Consider the following 17,234-nt stretch of genomic DNA (forward strand, 5'->3'; position numbering starts at 1 on the left):
TAATAGGAACCATTGTAACATATATATATATATATGAGGACTCCAACAAAGATCCTACCCAATACTGTATATATGTTAGTGGATAAGGATTGATACGATTTGGGATTTTATTTTTTATTTATTTTAACTCTCTAAGAATTAAAGATATATGAAGTTATGAATTACTAATTTTCACAGTTGTGTATGATAAAAGGAGAATGATAGAGCACAAAGCCTAAAAAATTTATTATTGATGGAGATATAATTATTTGTTATTTTTTTATCAATTTAAATTTTTAAGATAGGTGATTTTATAGAATAATTTTTTATAATGATATCTGAGATTTAGGTCATTATTCAATATGATCATCAAAATTTTAATTTTATTATTGTAGTTCTCTAGATACAGCTGCAGACACCATAATAGTCCTTGGACATTTTTTTAAGTGATGAGTTAGTTATTACCGCACTGACCTAATATCACGTTGCCACGTTGAATAGTGCAACAACTGGTTTAGTTGACAAGATTTCAATTTGTAATCAATTCAGTCTCTCTCTATATTTAGGAGCAAAAAATCACAGGTATCGGAATGGTATAGTTGTAGCTGTCATCTAGTTTTTAAATAGTTTGGGATAGATTCAAATCCAAACAAAATATTTTTTGGTTATTCCAATTATAATGTGAGTCATCATTATTACCTGTCTCTTTATCATTGTTCTTCTCTCACTGTTTTTCTTTTGTTGTTCTTTTCTGAGACTTGAACATGTTATATCTTTACTTGATTACAGATAAGTGGAAAGAGATGGTATGAACTTTTTGTTCGGGCGAATAACAGGCAAGATGAAATGGTTGAGAACCACAATCTTATGGAGACAATCATGAAGTGAAAATGAACTTTGATTGGAGACTTGGGAGATTAGAGAAAGATGTCCGATATCAAAAATTAATTTTCTAGTTGTTAATACTAATTGTGTCGATATTAATAGCCCTGATTATGATTTTGTATTATAAATCATGAGTGAAAAAAGTTGATGGTGCCTACCCTGTATTCATTGAATGAATGATGAATGAAAAAATGAAAATGTGATTATAGAAATAAAAAAAATGATGACTGGTGTTTGATGATGGAATAAAAATCTGGTTAATTATGAATTGAATGTATTTGTGTTTGTTCATGGAATGTACCAAGACAGTAGTAGATCACCTAAACAAGCCTTGTTATTTGGAGAATATACCATTATCCCTTTATTTTTTTAAGTCACCTTATGATAAAACATGATGTATGTCCAACATTTCTTCCATCTACAACAAAAAAAAAAAAAATCAAAATCAATGTGATGCCAGGTTAGTGCGACAATAGCTGACTCATTACCGAAAAGATACCAAAGGACCACTATGGTATCCGGAGCTGTATCTGAGTAATTACAATGGTAAAATTGGGATCTCGAAGAACACATTGGGTAATGACCTGAATTTCAGGAACTATTATAAGAATTTATTCGATTTCATAATATGGTATCAGAGTTTTATATCTAAAAGATCGAGAATTTGATCCTTATTAAACCTTAAAAAACATATAAAGCAAATAACAAAAAAAAAGAAGGTTTATGAAAAAAATCAAGCAAACTCAATAAAAAAAAAACTCTTGTTTGTGAAAAAGTATTATCTTCTCTTATTAATTTAAACTTTTGGAATGAGTAATTTTATGATGGTTATTACTAAGTATATATTGCAACGGTGTTTGTGTCGTCGTTTAGTCACTCGTCAATTTGATTAAGATATGCTACAAGAAAAATACTGAGTACCGTTAGATTTACCGTCGGATCTATAAAATAAATCCACCGCAAAATAGATTACCGTTGTCCTTGGGTTGAAGGTATAAACGTTGCCGAAAACTGCTTACCGTCGGATTTATTTTTCCAACGCTAATTACCAACGGATTTTTGGTCGGTCTTTTCAATGGATTTGTCCGTTTCACGTATTTAGGCGCCATGTTACTGTCGAATTTATCCGATGGTAATGTTAATTTTATAAACCCTAAATTTTTTGGCACAGTTAAGCCACAATTAGGAGACTCTTGTTAACAAAATTATTAGCAGAAATTTAACGTCTCCAGAAATTAAGAAATTATTTTATTAAAAAATAAATGGTCTCAATGAAATAAAATGTCACAAATATAGAATACAATGAAGTAGACAAACAAATATACAAACAACCCTAAATCCTATAAATCCTGGTAATTTTTAATGTTGTCGTTGTCGTCGGCGTCGTGGTCCCATGCTGCAGCGACAGAGGAGATACTATTGTCGGTGCCCCACCGGCAGCGTCACCACTGATCAAGATGCTCCAGCTTCTCTGTCAGGTCGGAGCTGACGACAATAGGTGCAAGAATCTCTCGATACCTCTGCTCAGATTGCTCCGCCTGTTGCTGAAGCTTCTGTGTTAGTTTTTTCACTTCCTTCCTCAGGTCGACAACTTTCAGTAGGGCTAGTGGCAGAGGCAAAATCAGACGAAGCCGCCAACGCGGAGGAGCGGATGCCACTAGTGAAGAACGAGCCCAACCCGAAGTGGCGATTCTTGTGGGTTCAGAGGCGGTGTCGCGCCAAATCCTATCGGGATCCACCACGAAGGTCTCGTAGCCGGCTTCATCGGCCCCACTAAGTGGTTGAGATTGCTGGGTCGCGACCTCCAACCTCTGCGTGTACTCCTCCAATGTCACACACGTTAGCTGTGATTAGGATAATAGTTAAATAATTAACTTTAAACCGAATAAAGTTGAAACATAAGATTAATTTAAAGGTTTAATTACTCTGCTGTTCCCTATAGTTTTGTAAAATTTTCAATTAGGTCCCTATACTTTTTTTTCTTTTAATTGAGTCCTTGCACCAATTTTTTTTAATTGGGTCCCTACACTTTTTTTTTCCTTTTATTTAGGTCCCTGTTCCAATTCTTTTTTTTTAGTTGGGTCCCTACAAAATTAAGCTAATTACTACTAAGAGGGACTTAATTGAAAAAGAAAATTGGTATAGGGACCCAATTAAAAGAAAAAAAGTATAGGGACCTAATTGAAAATTTCAAGAAATAATAGGGACCAACAGAGTAATTAAACCTAATTTAAACTCACATAATGGGCCGCAGACCGCTTGTTAGCAAATCCCTTATTGTTTGCCTTCAAAGTATGGGTATACTTGAAGGTCTTCGCCAGTGTCGCCTTACGATCTAACGACTTAGACTACAAATTAATATATCAACCAACCAATAAAATAAAATGCTATGAAAACATAATTTTAATTTTTTTTAATTTCACTGAAAATGCTATGAAAATTTCGACAGAGACTCCCCTAAAACTCGAATTTAGCCACCCTTGAAGGGTTCTATCCAACATTTTCCAACAATCTCAGAGCCTAATCTAACATATTCTGACCAATCCTAACTACCTAAATCCACTAAAATAGAAAATTCAACTAACATTTACTCTACTAACTAATAAATAAATTGATAATAAAAAAGGAAAGTAAAAAACTAATTCAAGTAACTACTAAAACATTAAAGAATGATAAAATTCTTACCAGTCTGGTCTTCGTCTTCATGAAGGTCGCCAACCCACTCGTATACCTCATCGACCTGGGCGAAGCCCTGCTAGCGACGTTTGTTAGATGGCGACGCTTGAACCCCTCGTTATCTCTAAAATAAGCCTCCAAGTCACGCTTGATGTTCAGAGGGATCCACGATGTCAGGTGGTCTTTCCCCTGACGAACGTCGCTCATCATTTGCTGAAACCGCTTGGCGGCGCGATGGTCATAGGTCTTCCTGATCATGCATTGTGCTCTGCATCCCATATGAATTTTTCCAGGATTAGTTAGTCAGAATGAAATATAGTTCCTATACAGTTAAGTAATTCAAACAAAATTGGGTTCTTACCGCCCACTTCTGAAATCACTGCTCTCTTACATCAGCCGGAATCTGTGTGTAGGTCGGCCACGGGCAGTCATACATGAACTTAATGACCTCAAATATCTCCTGTGTTCACGCATTGGGGGTTTCGTTCAAACCTATTAGAGAAAAAATATCACATTAACAAACACATAAGATAAACAAACTTAAAATAAACAAATTTAATATTAAAAGATTGAACTCACGACTGCATGCCATCGGGCCAAATCCGCAGCCGGATGACAAACGGTGGTGGAGGGGTATCTTGCTCTGAGGCATGGGAGGAATCACCCACCGCGGACTCTGTCGACGTCATCGCTGCATCTGCAGTGGGTGTAGCAGAAGGAGGCATCCAGTTCGAGTTTAGGACCATGATGAATTGCTGGTCTGATGGACCCGCCTGTGACATCACAAGGTTGAAGGGGTAGCCAGGGTAGAGGGTGATGACTGGGCAGCCCTGGGGGATTCGGTGGAAGTCCGCCTTCTACCACGACCACGTGACCCACTCGACCTACCTCTGCTACCTGTCGTCATATCTGTACAGCGAATATATTAGTAACATATTAATAACATAACAAATACCAATAAATAATAACATAAGAATAAACTAAAGAAGTAATAAATAATTCTAAAAATGTTTTAGTTTAGTAAATTTAAAAAAAAAGAAATTACATAATGTTTTAGTTTCAAAATAATTAAATTAGAATGAATAAGTGTTTTGGTTAGTTTATCAAACTAACAAGTGCCTATAAAGCACTAAAACACTAATTGCAAAGGAGAAAAATTTCTTTCATAAGAACCAAAATGAATATATACATATATAGTTCTCTTGAAAATGTCATAAATGTTTATCATTTCACCAACTTACCAAAATAAAAAACGTAAACTAAGATCGAAATAATTATTCAAATTAAAAATTGTACAAAAATACAGCAACCTAACAATTAATTATAACAATTTCGAAAACATAATTTTAGTTTTTCCGATTTCGCTGAAAATCTTATAAATATTTTGACAGAGTTTCCCCTAACCTTTGGATTTTTCCACCCTTCAAATGTTTGATCCAAACCAAATATCCATCAACCCCTCTCAACTGGTTTATTTTTTCAATCATTATTAAGGTAACATACAAACGGCTCAATCATTATTAACACAATCAAGCATTTTTCTAATAATTTCAACAGCAAGAATCAGTAAACAGCTCAATAATCTAACATTTTTCAACAATCTCAGAGTCTAATCTAACATATTCTAACCTATCCTAACCACCTAAATTCACTAAAACAGAAAATTAAACTAACTAATCTCTACTAACTAATTAATTAACTTGATATAACAGAATTTGAAATAACTAGAGTTCAAACAAAAAAAGTTGAAGAGGAGTGGAGGTGCAGTAGCAGCAGAAGCAGAAGCGATGGGAGCGTTGCAGCAGTGGCGACAGGGACATTCAGGAGCGGCAGCAACATCTTCAGCAGCAGAACAACGTCTGAGGCAGCGGTGGCAGCGCTGGAAGCAACTGCGGCGGCAGAGGAGGTTGTGGGGAGGGGAGAAGTTAGAGAGAGAGTGGGAGGGTGAGAGGAGAGAGAGAGAGAGAGAGAGAGAGAGAGAGAGAGAGAGAGAGAGAGAGAGAGAGGGGGGGGAAGGGTTCGTGGTTCTAATTTAGGGCACGATTACCGTCAGATTTACCGGCGGATATTTCTAACGGTAATGCGGTGCGGATCACCAAAATGCAGTGTTACATTTCATTAAACGTCTCTACCGTCAGATCTATCCGACTGTAACTCCAATGCTAAAGTTTGTCGTCAATTTGTCGTGGTTTTCGGCCGAAAGTTACCGGTAGATTTACCGTCGGAGGAGACTATCTTCCAGTAATTATTTGACATGACAAATTTCACATCAAACCTATCGCTAAATCCAACGCTAAGTCTGATGGTTATTATCGTCGCTAAATTCAACGGTAAATCCGATAGTATTCAACATTTTCTTGTAGTGATAATTACATTGTTTCTACGTTCTATTTGGTATCTCTCATAGAATAATAAAGTTAAATATAATACTAAATCCAATAATATATGATTTAATACTTTAATACAAAAAGTATATTGTATAATTTTTTTGACAATCAAATGTGGTGAGTTACATAGAATTCTGTAATTTTATTTTATCTAATTTTATTTTATGTTATCGTATAAATGGTATATAATAACTTCATTTTGTCAAAAAATAAAATAAAATAAAATAGTCGTATAAATAAATGTATTAAGAATTAATTTTTAGAAAAATTAATAAAAATTACTGAAGGTTATTTATGATAAAAAGAAATTATTGCTTTTAAAAATTGAATTTTTTTTAAAAATTATTAAGCAATTATAAGTTTCCATGTAAAAAAACAAAGAAAATCATTATTGAGAAAGTTGGACTATTCAAACTTTAAAAACACCTTTTTCTTCCCATGGCAATGCATGGGGCCTCCCACTGTTCAGTTATATATTTGCTCTACAGCATGCACATGCCATAATAATTATTATTTATTAGTGTGCTTGTTTTTTTTAAGGTAAAGTAATTTAATTTATTTTTTGACAATTTTTCTGCAAATAATTTAGATAAAATAATTATATCTTTTTTTACAAATAGCATCAATTCTCTAGATGCCATAAAAAGAATTATATAATTATTTTTTTAAAATCAATTTTCCTCCACCAAAATTGATTCTACATGCTCCCACAGAATTTCCATACGAACAATGAACAAGAAACATTGTTCTATTCCTTTTTCCCTGGGTTTTATGTGTAACCCTCTTTTTGGGTTCACCCCTTGTCCTTTTCAGTTGTTGGGTATTGCATGATTATACTGATAACCGTATTCCATTTTTCTTCAACATTTATGCATTTATGTGAGTTAAAACTTTATTCCAAATTTTTTAATAAGATGATGATTCGATTTTTAGCAAAATTCCTCACCACCAGATAACTGCAAATTTCATGAATCACATGAACGACAAGTCATAATGTTTGATTCCTTATTCTATAATTTGTTTCACTTCTTTATGAAGTTATGCATTATAAGAATGTAGTTCCGAATGTGGTTGTGTTAAGGGAACAAAATTCATTCATCAAATCATTTTTTGGACCTATATATTACAGTGCATATATGCTTTCTTTCTTTTTCACATCAAACTCATTGATAACATTATTGTTTGTCATTATAGAGGTTCTCTAATAATGTTTTTAATTTTTAAAAAGATAAAGTATATTTTTTATTTTTAATATTTTAATTCAATTTAATTTTGTCCTTAATATTTAAACAGGTCTGCTACACATTCATATAACCATATAACCAAGTTGGCCCAAGCCCAAATTGATTCAAGCGCATTAAATGCAGAGTGAGAAACAAGCGCCAGACTAAAAAACGTCTCATTTTCCATTCGCGCTTCATTATGAACGAACGTTACATCTTTAACACGAAACCAATACACCAAAACACTCATTCTCTTCGAATCTCTCTGAACATCACTCAAACTTCAATCACATTTTTTGCGGAAACCACTACTACAAACGAATCGGAAGAAGATTTCGCAAGCAACAACCAGAAACAAACTAAAAGAGCAACAAAGACTACAAAAGGTATGAGAAAACTACTGTTCATTTAAAATCTTGCAATGTCGCGTTTCGCCTAGTTTCATTTTATTTTTACTGGTTTGATTTGTTTCGTTTAATGGATTGAACTATTGTGAATGATTTTTACAGTATAACTAGGGTTTTAAAATATAGTTGCTTGTTCTTATTGGTTTGGATAGTTTAACTAGAGCTCTGTTAATATCTTCAGTACTTCTTTTTCATTGAAGAATACTATTCTTGTTGATTGAAAATTGATAATGATTTATTAACCACATGAATATTTTTCGGTTCGGTGGCCTTTGTGATTTTGGTTCTATGCATGAAGAATTTTGGTTCGGTGGATTGTGGCATATTAATTAACTTGATTAGGATATACATGCTTGTGGTTATTGATGTATTGAATGAGTTTTGTTTAGGACAATTGACATTAGAGACAACTCTTTCACTTTGATAAGCCATACTACTGTAAAATTGTCTCATTATATTTGATTAAGATATATGTGGTTGTTCTTATTTGTATGAATAATTATATACATTTTTCGGTTCAGTACCCTTTGTGATTTTGGTTCTGTGCATGAAAGATTTTCGATTCGATGGGTTGTGACATTTTAATTGACTTGTTTAACATACACATGCTTATGGTTGTTGATGTATTGAATGAGTTTTGTTTAGGACAATTCACATTACAGAAAACTTTTTCACTTTGATAAGCCATACTACTGTAATAGTATTCTTGTTGATTGAAAGTTGATCATCATTTATTAACAATATGAACATTTTCGGTTCGGTAGCCTTTGTGATTTTAGTTCTGTGCATGAAGGATTTTCGGTTCGATGAGTTGTCGCATTTTAATTGACTTGTTTAACATACACATGCTTGTGGTTGTTGATGTATTGAATAAGTTTTGTTTAGGACAATTCACATTAGAGACAACTCTTTAACTTTGATAAGCCATACTACTGTAATAGTATTCTTGTTGATTGAAAGTCGATCATCATTTATTAACCACATGAACATTTTTCGGTTCAGTAGCCTTTGTAATTTTGGTTCTGTGAGTGAACAATTTTCGGTTCGGTGGGTTGTGACATTTTAATTGACTTGTTTAACATATACATGCTTGTGCTTGTTGATATATTGAATGAAATGTTGACCAAAATTTTTTATTACACCAAAACACAAGAAGAAAATGGCAACAATGAAGGAGAAGGCACCTTATAACATAAGTAGATTAAATATATTTATCCACTTTCATTTGAATAATATCTATTTTGTATTATAAATATATCCTCACATTCTGTTTCAAAACTTGCAGAAAACTCACTATTGCAAATGCCAAACAAAGGCAATAGCAACAGTGTACAGGGAAATGAGTCAAGAAAAGAAAGATATTGCGGAAGAAATGGGATTTGGTGCCCTGGCACATGTGCCAGAAATGAACGTCTATAATACACTGTTGATAGAATTGCTTGATCGGTTTGATGTGGAGAGAGGATGCCTGAAAACTCTACAGGGGACAATATACATAACTCCTCAGAAAGTAGCAGCTGCCATCGGCATAACCAACAGAGGTAATACATTTTTTACTTACTGCTTATTTTCAGTTCATTGGTGTCTGGAAAATTAAAATGACCGTTTTTGTCTGATTTTTGCTATTAAAATATTGTAGGGAATCTTTTTCCTAAAAAGGTTGATTACAACAAGTTGAATCCAGCAGACAAGGAAATATTTGACAGCGTCAAAAATATTTCCTTGGTGACTTTGGCAAGGAATGTGCTGGATATGAGTATAGAAGGGGAGGAGAACTGGAAAAAATTCAAGAGGACTTTTGTTGTCTTCATACAAAAGTGCTTCTTGCTCCCCACAACAGTAAGTGTGGCCTCCCCAATCCACAAGCCACCGATCTTTCATGTGGACAACATTAGGGAATGGGATTGGGCAAAGCATGTTCTCAACTTCTTAATGAAAAGAGTTGAAAATAAGAGAGATGGGAAGAAACAGTCTGTTGATGGCTGTGTTTTTGTATTAATGTTGATATACTTCCGTGAAACAAAGTTCCCCCGCCTGTTTGCACCTGATGCTCCCCTTGCATCATGGGTGGCCTATTGGACAAGGGAAAAGATCATTGAACGGATTTCATCCAAAACAACACAACCATTGGTAAGTACTATACTAAAATTTTCCAAAAAAATTGCTTTGAAATGCTTTTAGGTTATAATTAAATTATTTGTCCTACTTGCAATTGTTAGTTTGTTCATTTGAATGTTTCTGCATTAAGAAATATTTTTTTATGAATAAATAGTTATCATGTACTATTCACCAAATGAATGTTTTTCGATTTGGTAGGATTACTTCATTTGGTTCACCGTGTTGTTAATTTGTTCTTTTGATGATTAAATAATTGAGACCTTGTTTCTGTTTTAGGGACTTCTGTATAGAAAGAAAAAAAGAAATAAAAAACAAAAATAAGTAACTTGGACGAAAAAGAAAAAGGAAAGAAAATAAAAAAGAAAACTGTTGAGACAGATTCTTCTTCAGAAGAGGAAAGACTTTCCCAATCTGAATATGAAAGCCAGTAAGTTTAATTTTCATATCAATTTTATTTAATTTGTATTTGCTTAAATTTGTTCTTATGTGCTTGTTCTTATGTATTGCAGGGAAGAAGAAATAAAAAAAACCACCACAAAAAAAGAAAACAACCATTGAAGGTGGTTAAAAAAAAAAAGCCTCTGCCTATAGATTCAGAGAGCACAAGCAAATCTGAAAACGGGTAAGTATTGCATAATTTTGTGAGACGTTTTGTTGATTGCATATATATTTATTTTCGGTTCGGTGGGCTTCTAAGTTTCGGTTTAGCAATTTAATTTATTTCAGTTCGGTGGTATCTGTGGGTTTGGTTGACTTCATTGTTAGTGTTGTGTCTCCGGTATAAATTCAACGTGTTTATCTATTTTACAGAGAAAATGAAATTGAGAAAACACCCATAATAAAAAGAAAAAAACAACCCGAAAGGGTGGCAAAAATACCAACCCAACCTGACAAGGAGTAAGTTTCTCGAATCATATATTTTTTACTGATACTTATATTTTAGGTTCCTTGATACTTATTTTATGAACTTTCAGAATTGAACAAGCAAAAGACAATGCTACCAAAAAAAGAAAACGAGCATTGGAGATGATAAGGGAAAAAAGATCAAAGAAAAGAAATGATGGAGCTCAGTCAACAAACATTGCTCTGGATCAGTTTGACTCTCCACAGGCACAAAATAATTTCTCTCAAACGTAAGATTAAGTTTATTATTTCCGAATTCTTTTTCTTACTTTGCTTACTTTTGCTACCACCTTTTCTAATTCCTCTAGATACAATTACTAATATTTATTTATATTGCTTAGGGTGCCGACTATAAATATGGATAGTGAACAAGTCTTACAGACTCAAGGAAGTTCTACACCTTCTGTAAATGCTGCGAGCAATATCAGGTAAATTGGTACACTGCATATTGTATTTTCGGTTCGGTGGTTGCCCAAAAATGAATTTAATGTCTTTCTAGACCTCTGCTTTTAATCTTGGTTTCTAATTTTAATTTCTTATTTTTTTAGAAAAAATACCCCGGAAAGTCCGGTCAAATATTTTAGAAAAAATAAAATCTTCCAAGAAAGACGTCTAAAACTCCACGAGTGTAAGTTAAAAATATTTATGTTACTCTTTTAGATTTAGTTAATAATTTTTGTTTAATTAATCACAAGAAAATTGTGTTTAAATGTCACTAGAGCTACACCTGAATCTGAAGTACAAATCATTGAGTTTCAACAACAAACTCGTTTGGAATCTTTGGAAGTGTGAGTTTTTCAATGTGCAAATTCCTATTTTTCAAAACAAATTCTAATTATCCAACATTAACTTTATTTTTATTTACATTCCTTAGACCTCCTCTTGCATTGGCTCTTCCAAGTTCAGTTTAGGAAGAGTTGATGAAGGATGACTTTATCTATGTCCCTCCACAAGAGGAAAAACAACAAACTTCTAATAATAAGTAAGTTAATAAATATTTATTCACCACATGAATCTTGTTCAATGTTTACTGCTTATAAATGGTTTAATTATGGTTCAGTTGAAACCAGAAATAAATTCAATATGTTCTTATCTTTGGACTCTCTTCTGATTATTATAGCTGCCCTCAAGAAGCTGAAAAGCAGGGTATTACAGTATCTCTTATGAGTTCTGTAATTGAAGACTTATTCAAAGATGACTATGTGTATGAAATTTCTAATAAAGAGTAAGTTTCACAAAAAAAATCTTTTTATTAATTTTAATGGTTGTTATTGAACTGTTTTCTATTTAATGCAACAACCCTGCAAAAGAACAACAGCAACAAGCCCAAGAACCACCGATGCAACAACAATCAGAACAAGAAGCACCTGTTAATGTGTAAGCATTAAATTCTTTAATATCACTTTTGTTTAATATAATTTCGGTTCACTGTAAGTTTGGATTTTGGTTCAGTATAACTTTGGTTTTTGGTTCACTATTATGATTAGTGTAATTTCTGTTAAATATCATTGTTAAATATGATAATAGTTTGGGATAATTATAGAAATGTTTACTGTTTAATGAAGCAGATCTCTGGAACAGCCCTGCGAAGAACCAACAGCGCAACAATCCAAACAAGAAGAACCTGTTCATGTGTAAGTTTTACTTCTTATATAAATATCGATAATGTTTACTGCTTATACATGGTTTAATTATGGTTCGGTTGAAACTAGAATGAATTCAATGTGTTGTTGTCTTTGGACTCTCTTCTGTTTCTTATAGATGCCCTCTAGAACCCAAAAAGTAGGCTGTTACAGGGTCTCTTACAAGCTCTGTTATTGAAGAGTTTTTCAAGAATGCCGATGTCTATCAAGTTTTTGATGAAGAACAATCACAAGAACCTCAAGTGGCACGACAATCAGAAAACAAAACTCTAATCTTGTCATCATTTGACAGGTATGTTACTTGCTTTTCTTTAATATCATTTTTGTTTAATATAATTTCGGTTCACTGTACGTTTGGATTTGGGTTCACTATTTGTTTGGATTTCGGTTCACTATAGTGATTAAATATCACTTTTTTTTAATATCATTTTTAAATATCTATCATCCTGCAGTGCTGCTCAACCTAAGGAAAGGGAAGATGAAAGGCCTTCCTTTAGCCGTGGGATAAGTCCACCAGCATCTCAACCAACTCAGCCCTCTCAAGAGAGTAATTCACAGTTTGAAATCCTGGTAGAGGCGGTGGTAAATGCTGGAGTGGCAGCAGCATTAAAATTTGCTAAAGGAACATCTTCAGAACCAACCTTAACAGCGGCTCAAGTTTACAAAACCCCGTAGAAAAAGACAAAAATCACAAATGAGCTTATCGAAAAGTGTTATCATTGAATGACACATGTGAAAAAGACAAAAGATGGTACCAATGAATATGAACTTGTATTTGTCTTGAAACATGAGGGACTCTACAAGGGATTAAGAGAATATTTCATGTCTCTAATGCCCAAAGAAGATGTGCATGCTGTAGTAAATTCTTTTCCAATTGCATTAACATTAATGATTTTTTTAAACACTCTTATATAGTATATCTCATAAATTTTCATCTTGTAGGTGGTTAGTATACACAGCATGATTCTCAACGAAATAAAAACTAAGCGGTATGAGAAACAAATATACATTGTGCCACAGGATATTGTGGTAAGCTAAATTTCCTATTCACTGCTGATTACTTTTCGGTTCGGTCAGAATGTAAATATTGGTTCACCTGATTTTTATGTCTTCCCTATTCATATGATTTCTGTTCGGTTCAGTGGAAATGTGATTTAACTGATGTTCAGTTTGCAGAATTTTATGTTGGGAAGATATGGCGTGGAGTACATTGATGAGAGGACAAACAAATCCTACAGGTTTGATATTGACCAGTATGCCCACCACCGCCAGTTTCTTGACAAAAGGAAACTTGTATCGCATCCATTTGTAAGTTGTAATTTCTAAAAATTCTTTGATAATTCTCTTGTTTGCTATTGTTTCGACTGAAATATTCTATAATTTTCCAAAACTTCAGCTATTTGTCCCAATTTGCAATGGAGGGCATTGGTGGTTGTGGATTGCTGATGTAAACAACAAGAAGTTCTATGTCCTTGACCCTATCAACAAGAAGCCAGAAGATATACCTGATTCGAGAAAGGAACTAAACAAATTTGTTGTAAGTTATTTTCTTGTAAATTATTCAAATTATTCTGTACATGAGAGGAGTTTGGTTGACTGTTGTTGGTTCTATTTATTTAGTTTTTTTTGTCTCTTTCAGGGTTTAAAAATTTTCCAGATGAGGGTGTACGCTGGGGCAGAACCCTTAATGGAGGATGGACTGGGAGAGGAAGCAGAGTATATCCAATTGAATGGTCAATGTACAAAGTAAGAATCTTTCTCTTCTATAGTGCTATTTTTAATGTATTTTATTTTATATACTATTGATCGTATTATACTCAATTCTTGCTTAGCTATGATTGTGGAATATTCGTGGTGAAATGGCTCGAAACAATAGATCCACAAAAAATAGAAAGCAAGAAGGGATATAAATATAAAGCTTGGACACAAATAAGTACTTTCTAAATTAATAAACTTCTTTCTTTTCTTATTTCATTCAGTTAAGTTGATATTGTAACTAGAGCTTTGAAGTTGGTTGTTACTCTGTTCAATACTTTTTTTCCATGCATAAATACTATTATTGTTGATTGAAATTTCATCAACAAAATTTACCACATAAACAATTTTCGGTTTGGTAGCTCATATAATTTTGATTCACCAAGTGAATTTTTTTTGGTTTGGTGGACTCCTTTTAATTTGTTCAGGGTTTAGGGTAATTGTGATTGTATTTTTACAGTATGACTAGGGCTTTGAATAAAATTTGTTGTTATTTAATGTGATTTTAATTTACTTGATATTTAATGTGTTCAGGGTTTAGGGTTATTGTGATTGTATTTTTACATTATGATTAGGGCTTTGAATGATATTGTTCTTATTTCATTTGGGTTCTTTTCTTATGTAACTAATTCATTTCAATTGAAATGCAGAAACACATTGATGACTTCAGATACCAACATGGTCCAAATTTTCTGTTGCATAAAATGAACAAAATCAGAGACAAAGTGATTTCGGAATCTGAAGCAATAAGACTCACCAAGCCATCTGCTTTCCTCTCTAGCCCTTATTGTAAATACACATCTGGAAATTTAGATAGCAAATAGCATATACTAGTTGTAATTAATAATATTTTGTTTAACTTGTTTAAAAAGCAAAAAATGCATAATTCAAATGTATATATGTCAATGTATGTATCAAACAATGCATATAGTAGTTGTACATATTTTGTATAACTTGTTAAAAAAGCAAACAATGCTTCTTTCAAATGTATATATGTCAATGTTGATGTATATATCATTCTTAATATCAATGTATGTATCAAATGTTAACATTTATATATTTGTTAGAACTGTCTGGCTGCTGTTTTATTCCAGGTTCTCAGTGATTACAATCACTGTATTTACCAATACATTAGAACTCCAAAAAAAAACAGTGAACTGAAATTAATACACTGGGCGAACCGAAATTTAGAAACACACTGAACCCACCCTAAACCCTAAACACTAAAACGAGAGCCCTAAACACTGAACCTTGAACCCATAAACCGTAAATCTCTAAAACCCTAAAACATAAACCCTAAAGCCTAAAGCCTAAACCCTAAACCTTGAACCCGACCCTGAACTTTGAACCTGAACCCTGAACACTGAACTTTGAACCCTAAACCCTGAACCCTGAACCCTACCGTAAACCCTAAACCCCCAAAACCCTGAACCCTGAACCCTAAATCCTAGACCCCTAGATCCTGAACCCTAAACCCTCAACCATGAACACGGTGAACCGAAATTAATAAATGGGGCGAACCAAAATTTTGAAACACACTGAACCCCTGAACACTGAACGCTGAACCCATAAACCCTAAATCACAAGTTGACCCAAGCCCAAATCAATTTAACCGCCTCCAATGTCACTAAAATAAACGTGACTTCCACGCGCTTCATTATAATAAAACATTCCTTCTTCTTCAAATGCACAAAACCAATCCTTCTCTTCGAATCTCTCTCAAAATCACTGAAATTTCAGTCACGTTCTCTGCGAAAACCACTATTGCAGAAGAATAGCTAGAAGATTTGGCAACGAACAACCACAAATGAACAAAAACAGCAACAGAGACTACCAAAGTATGAGAAAACTACTGTTCACTTGAAATCTTGCAATATCGCATTTCTCCTAGTTGCATTTTAGGTTTACTTGATTGATTTGTTTCGTTTAGAAGATTGAACTATTGTGAATGCATTTTTACAGTATAACTAGGGCTTGGAATGAAATTTGTTGTTGTTTTCAATCAGTTCAGTGGATAGTGTAACTAGGGCTTTGAAATTGGTCGTTTCACTGTTCAGTACTTCTTTCGCACGGAGAAATACTATCATTTAGCAACAGTGTTCAAGAATATGAGTCAAGAAAAGAAAGATATAGTTGAAGAAATATGATTCGGTGCCCTGGCACATGTCCCAGAAATGAAGGTATCTCACGCCCTCTTAAGAGAATTGATTGATTGCTATGATGAGTATCATGGTTGCCTGAAAACTCTCCATGGAAAAATATACATAACACCTGCCAAGGTAGAAGCTGCGCTGGGGATAAGCCACGGCGGTAATACACATTCCACTTCTTGCTTATTTTCGGTTCATTGCTCCCTTAAATTTTGGTTCATTGCTTCCTTTAACTTCGGTTCATTGCTTCCTTTAATTTCGGTTCCTTGGTATATAAAAATTTAAACTGAACCTTTTTGGCTCATTTGTTGCTATTAAAATATTGTAGGGGATCGTTTTCCTAAAAAAGTTGACTATCGCAAACTGAATGAGGAAGACAAGGCAATATTTGACAGCCTCAATTGTGTTACATTGGCGACTTTGACAAAGTTTGTCCTAAATATGAGTGTTGAAGGGGAGGAGAACCGGCAAAAATTCCGCAGGACTTTTGTCGTCTTCGTACAGAAGTGCTTCTTGCTGCGGATGGCGGTAAGCATGGCCTCCGCAATCCATAAGCCGCCTATCTTTTGTGTGGACAACATCCGACAGTGGGATTAAGCAAGTCATATGCTAAGCTTCTTGAGGAATGGAATCGAAAACAAGAGAAAGGGGAAAAAACAATCCATTGAGGGCTGTGTTTTTGTTTTGATGCTGATATACTTCCATGAAACCAAGTTCCCTCGCTTGGATGGACTTGATGCTCCCCCGGCACCGTGGGTGGCCTATTGGACAAAGAATATAATGCTCGACTGGATTTATGAGGAAGCAACAGACACAATGGTAATGTGTTGATTTGAATCATTGTGCATGCAGAAATATTTTTCTTGATAATTGAATGTTTATCACGTATTATTCATCACATGAATTGCATTCGGTTCAGTGTTTGTGGTCGTTTTGATTCACCTGATTGTTTTTGTATTTCCTCATTTCGAATACTCTGCTAACTAAATTATTTTGTGTTTTAGGGACTTCTGTATAGAAAGCAAAAAGAGGGAAAAGAGAAAATAAAAAGGGAGAAAGAAGAAAAGAAAGTTGTTGTTGTGGATTCTTCTTCGGAAGAAGAATCTTT

At 33.8% G+C, this 17,234-nt stretch overlaps 2 protein-coding genes across 6 annotated transcripts; both read left to right on the forward strand.

Moving 5' to 3' along the window:
• Positions 1-7,403: 7,403 nt before the first annotated feature.
• LOC114926044 (uncharacterized) lies at positions 7,404-10,706 on the forward strand. Of its 3 annotated transcripts, XR_011878948.1 has the most exons (7): positions 7,404-7,536; positions 8,843-9,098; positions 9,197-9,687; positions 9,952-10,102; positions 10,185-10,297; positions 10,486-10,572; positions 10,650-10,706. XR_011878948.1 is itself a non-coding variant. In XM_029296118.2 (4 exons), exons 2-4 carry the CDS (start codon positions 8,897-8,899, stop codon positions 9,994-9,996), a joined length of 738 nt encoding a protein of 245 aa, XP_029151951.2. In that variant the 5' UTR covers positions 7,404-7,536; positions 8,843-8,896; the 3' UTR covers positions 9,997-10,107. The 3 variants fall into 3 exon arrangements, 1 of the variants encoding a protein (XP_029151951.2); XR_011878949.1 differs by lacking the exon at positions 10,486-10,572; XM_029296118.2 differs by lacking the exons at positions 10,185-10,297; positions 10,486-10,572; positions 10,650-10,706 and having other exon boundaries at positions 9,952-10,107.
• On the forward strand, positions 10,650-15,006 carry LOC112784120 (uncharacterized). Of its 3 annotated transcripts, none has more exons than XM_029296115.2 (12): positions 10,650-10,808; positions 10,920-11,006; positions 11,699-11,803; positions 11,889-11,955; positions 12,147-12,212; positions 12,340-12,513; positions 12,674-13,079; positions 13,164-13,250; positions 13,398-13,529; positions 13,618-13,758; positions 13,861-13,967; positions 14,627-15,006. In XM_029296115.2, the coding sequence occupies exons 7-12, from the start codon at positions 12,945-12,947 to the stop codon at positions 14,682-14,684; spliced, it is 660 nt and encodes a 219-aa protein (XP_029151948.1). In that variant the 5' UTR covers positions 10,650-10,808; positions 10,920-11,006; positions 11,699-11,803; positions 11,889-11,955; positions 12,147-12,212; positions 12,340-12,513; positions 12,674-12,944; the 3' UTR covers positions 14,685-15,006. The 3 variants fall into 3 exon arrangements, with proteins under 3 accessions (XP_029151948.1, XP_072086339.1, XP_072086340.1); XM_072230238.1 differs by having other exon boundaries at positions 12,674-13,076; XM_072230239.1 differs by lacking the exons at positions 10,650-10,808; positions 10,920-11,006; positions 11,699-11,803; ... (1 more) ...; positions 12,147-12,212; positions 12,340-12,513 and having other exon boundaries at positions 12,843-12,972.
• The last annotated feature ends 2,228 nt before the right edge of the window (positions 15,007-17,234 follow it).

This window comes from Arachis hypogaea, chromosome 20, assembly GCF_003086295.3.
Source record: "Arachis hypogaea cultivar Tifrunner chromosome 20, arahy.Tifrunner.gnm2.J5K5, whole genome shotgun sequence".
Lineage (NCBI taxonomy): Eukaryota > Viridiplantae > Streptophyta > Magnoliopsida > Fabales > Fabaceae > Arachis > Arachis hypogaea.

Excerpts from the sequence above, each read along its gene's own strand:
- LOC112784120 (XM_029296115.2), top strand. The coding sequence starts at position 12,945 with ATGACACATGTGAAAAAGACAAAAGATGGTACCAATGAATATGAACTT. Across the intron at positions 13,530-13,617 it reads AACTTGTATCGCATCCATTT|CTATTTGTCCCAATTTGCAA; the intron begins GTAAGTTGTAAT and ends CCAAAACTTCAG. Across the intron at positions 13,759-13,860 it reads AGGAACTAAACAAATTTGTT|GGTTTAAAAATTTTCCAGAT; the intron begins GTAAGTTATTTT and ends TGTCTCTTTCAG.
- LOC114926044 (XM_029296118.2), top strand. The coding sequence starts at position 8,897 with ATGAGTCAAGAAAAGAAAGATATTGCGGAAGAAATGGGATTTGGTGCC. Across the intron at positions 9,099-9,196 it reads CATCGGCATAACCAACAGAG|GGAATCTTTTTCCTAAAAAG; the intron begins GTAATACATTTT and ends AAAATATTGTAG. Across the intron at positions 9,688-9,951 it reads CCAAAACAACACAACCATTG|GGACTTCTGTATAGAAAGAA; the intron begins GTAAGTACTATA and ends TTTCTGTTTTAG.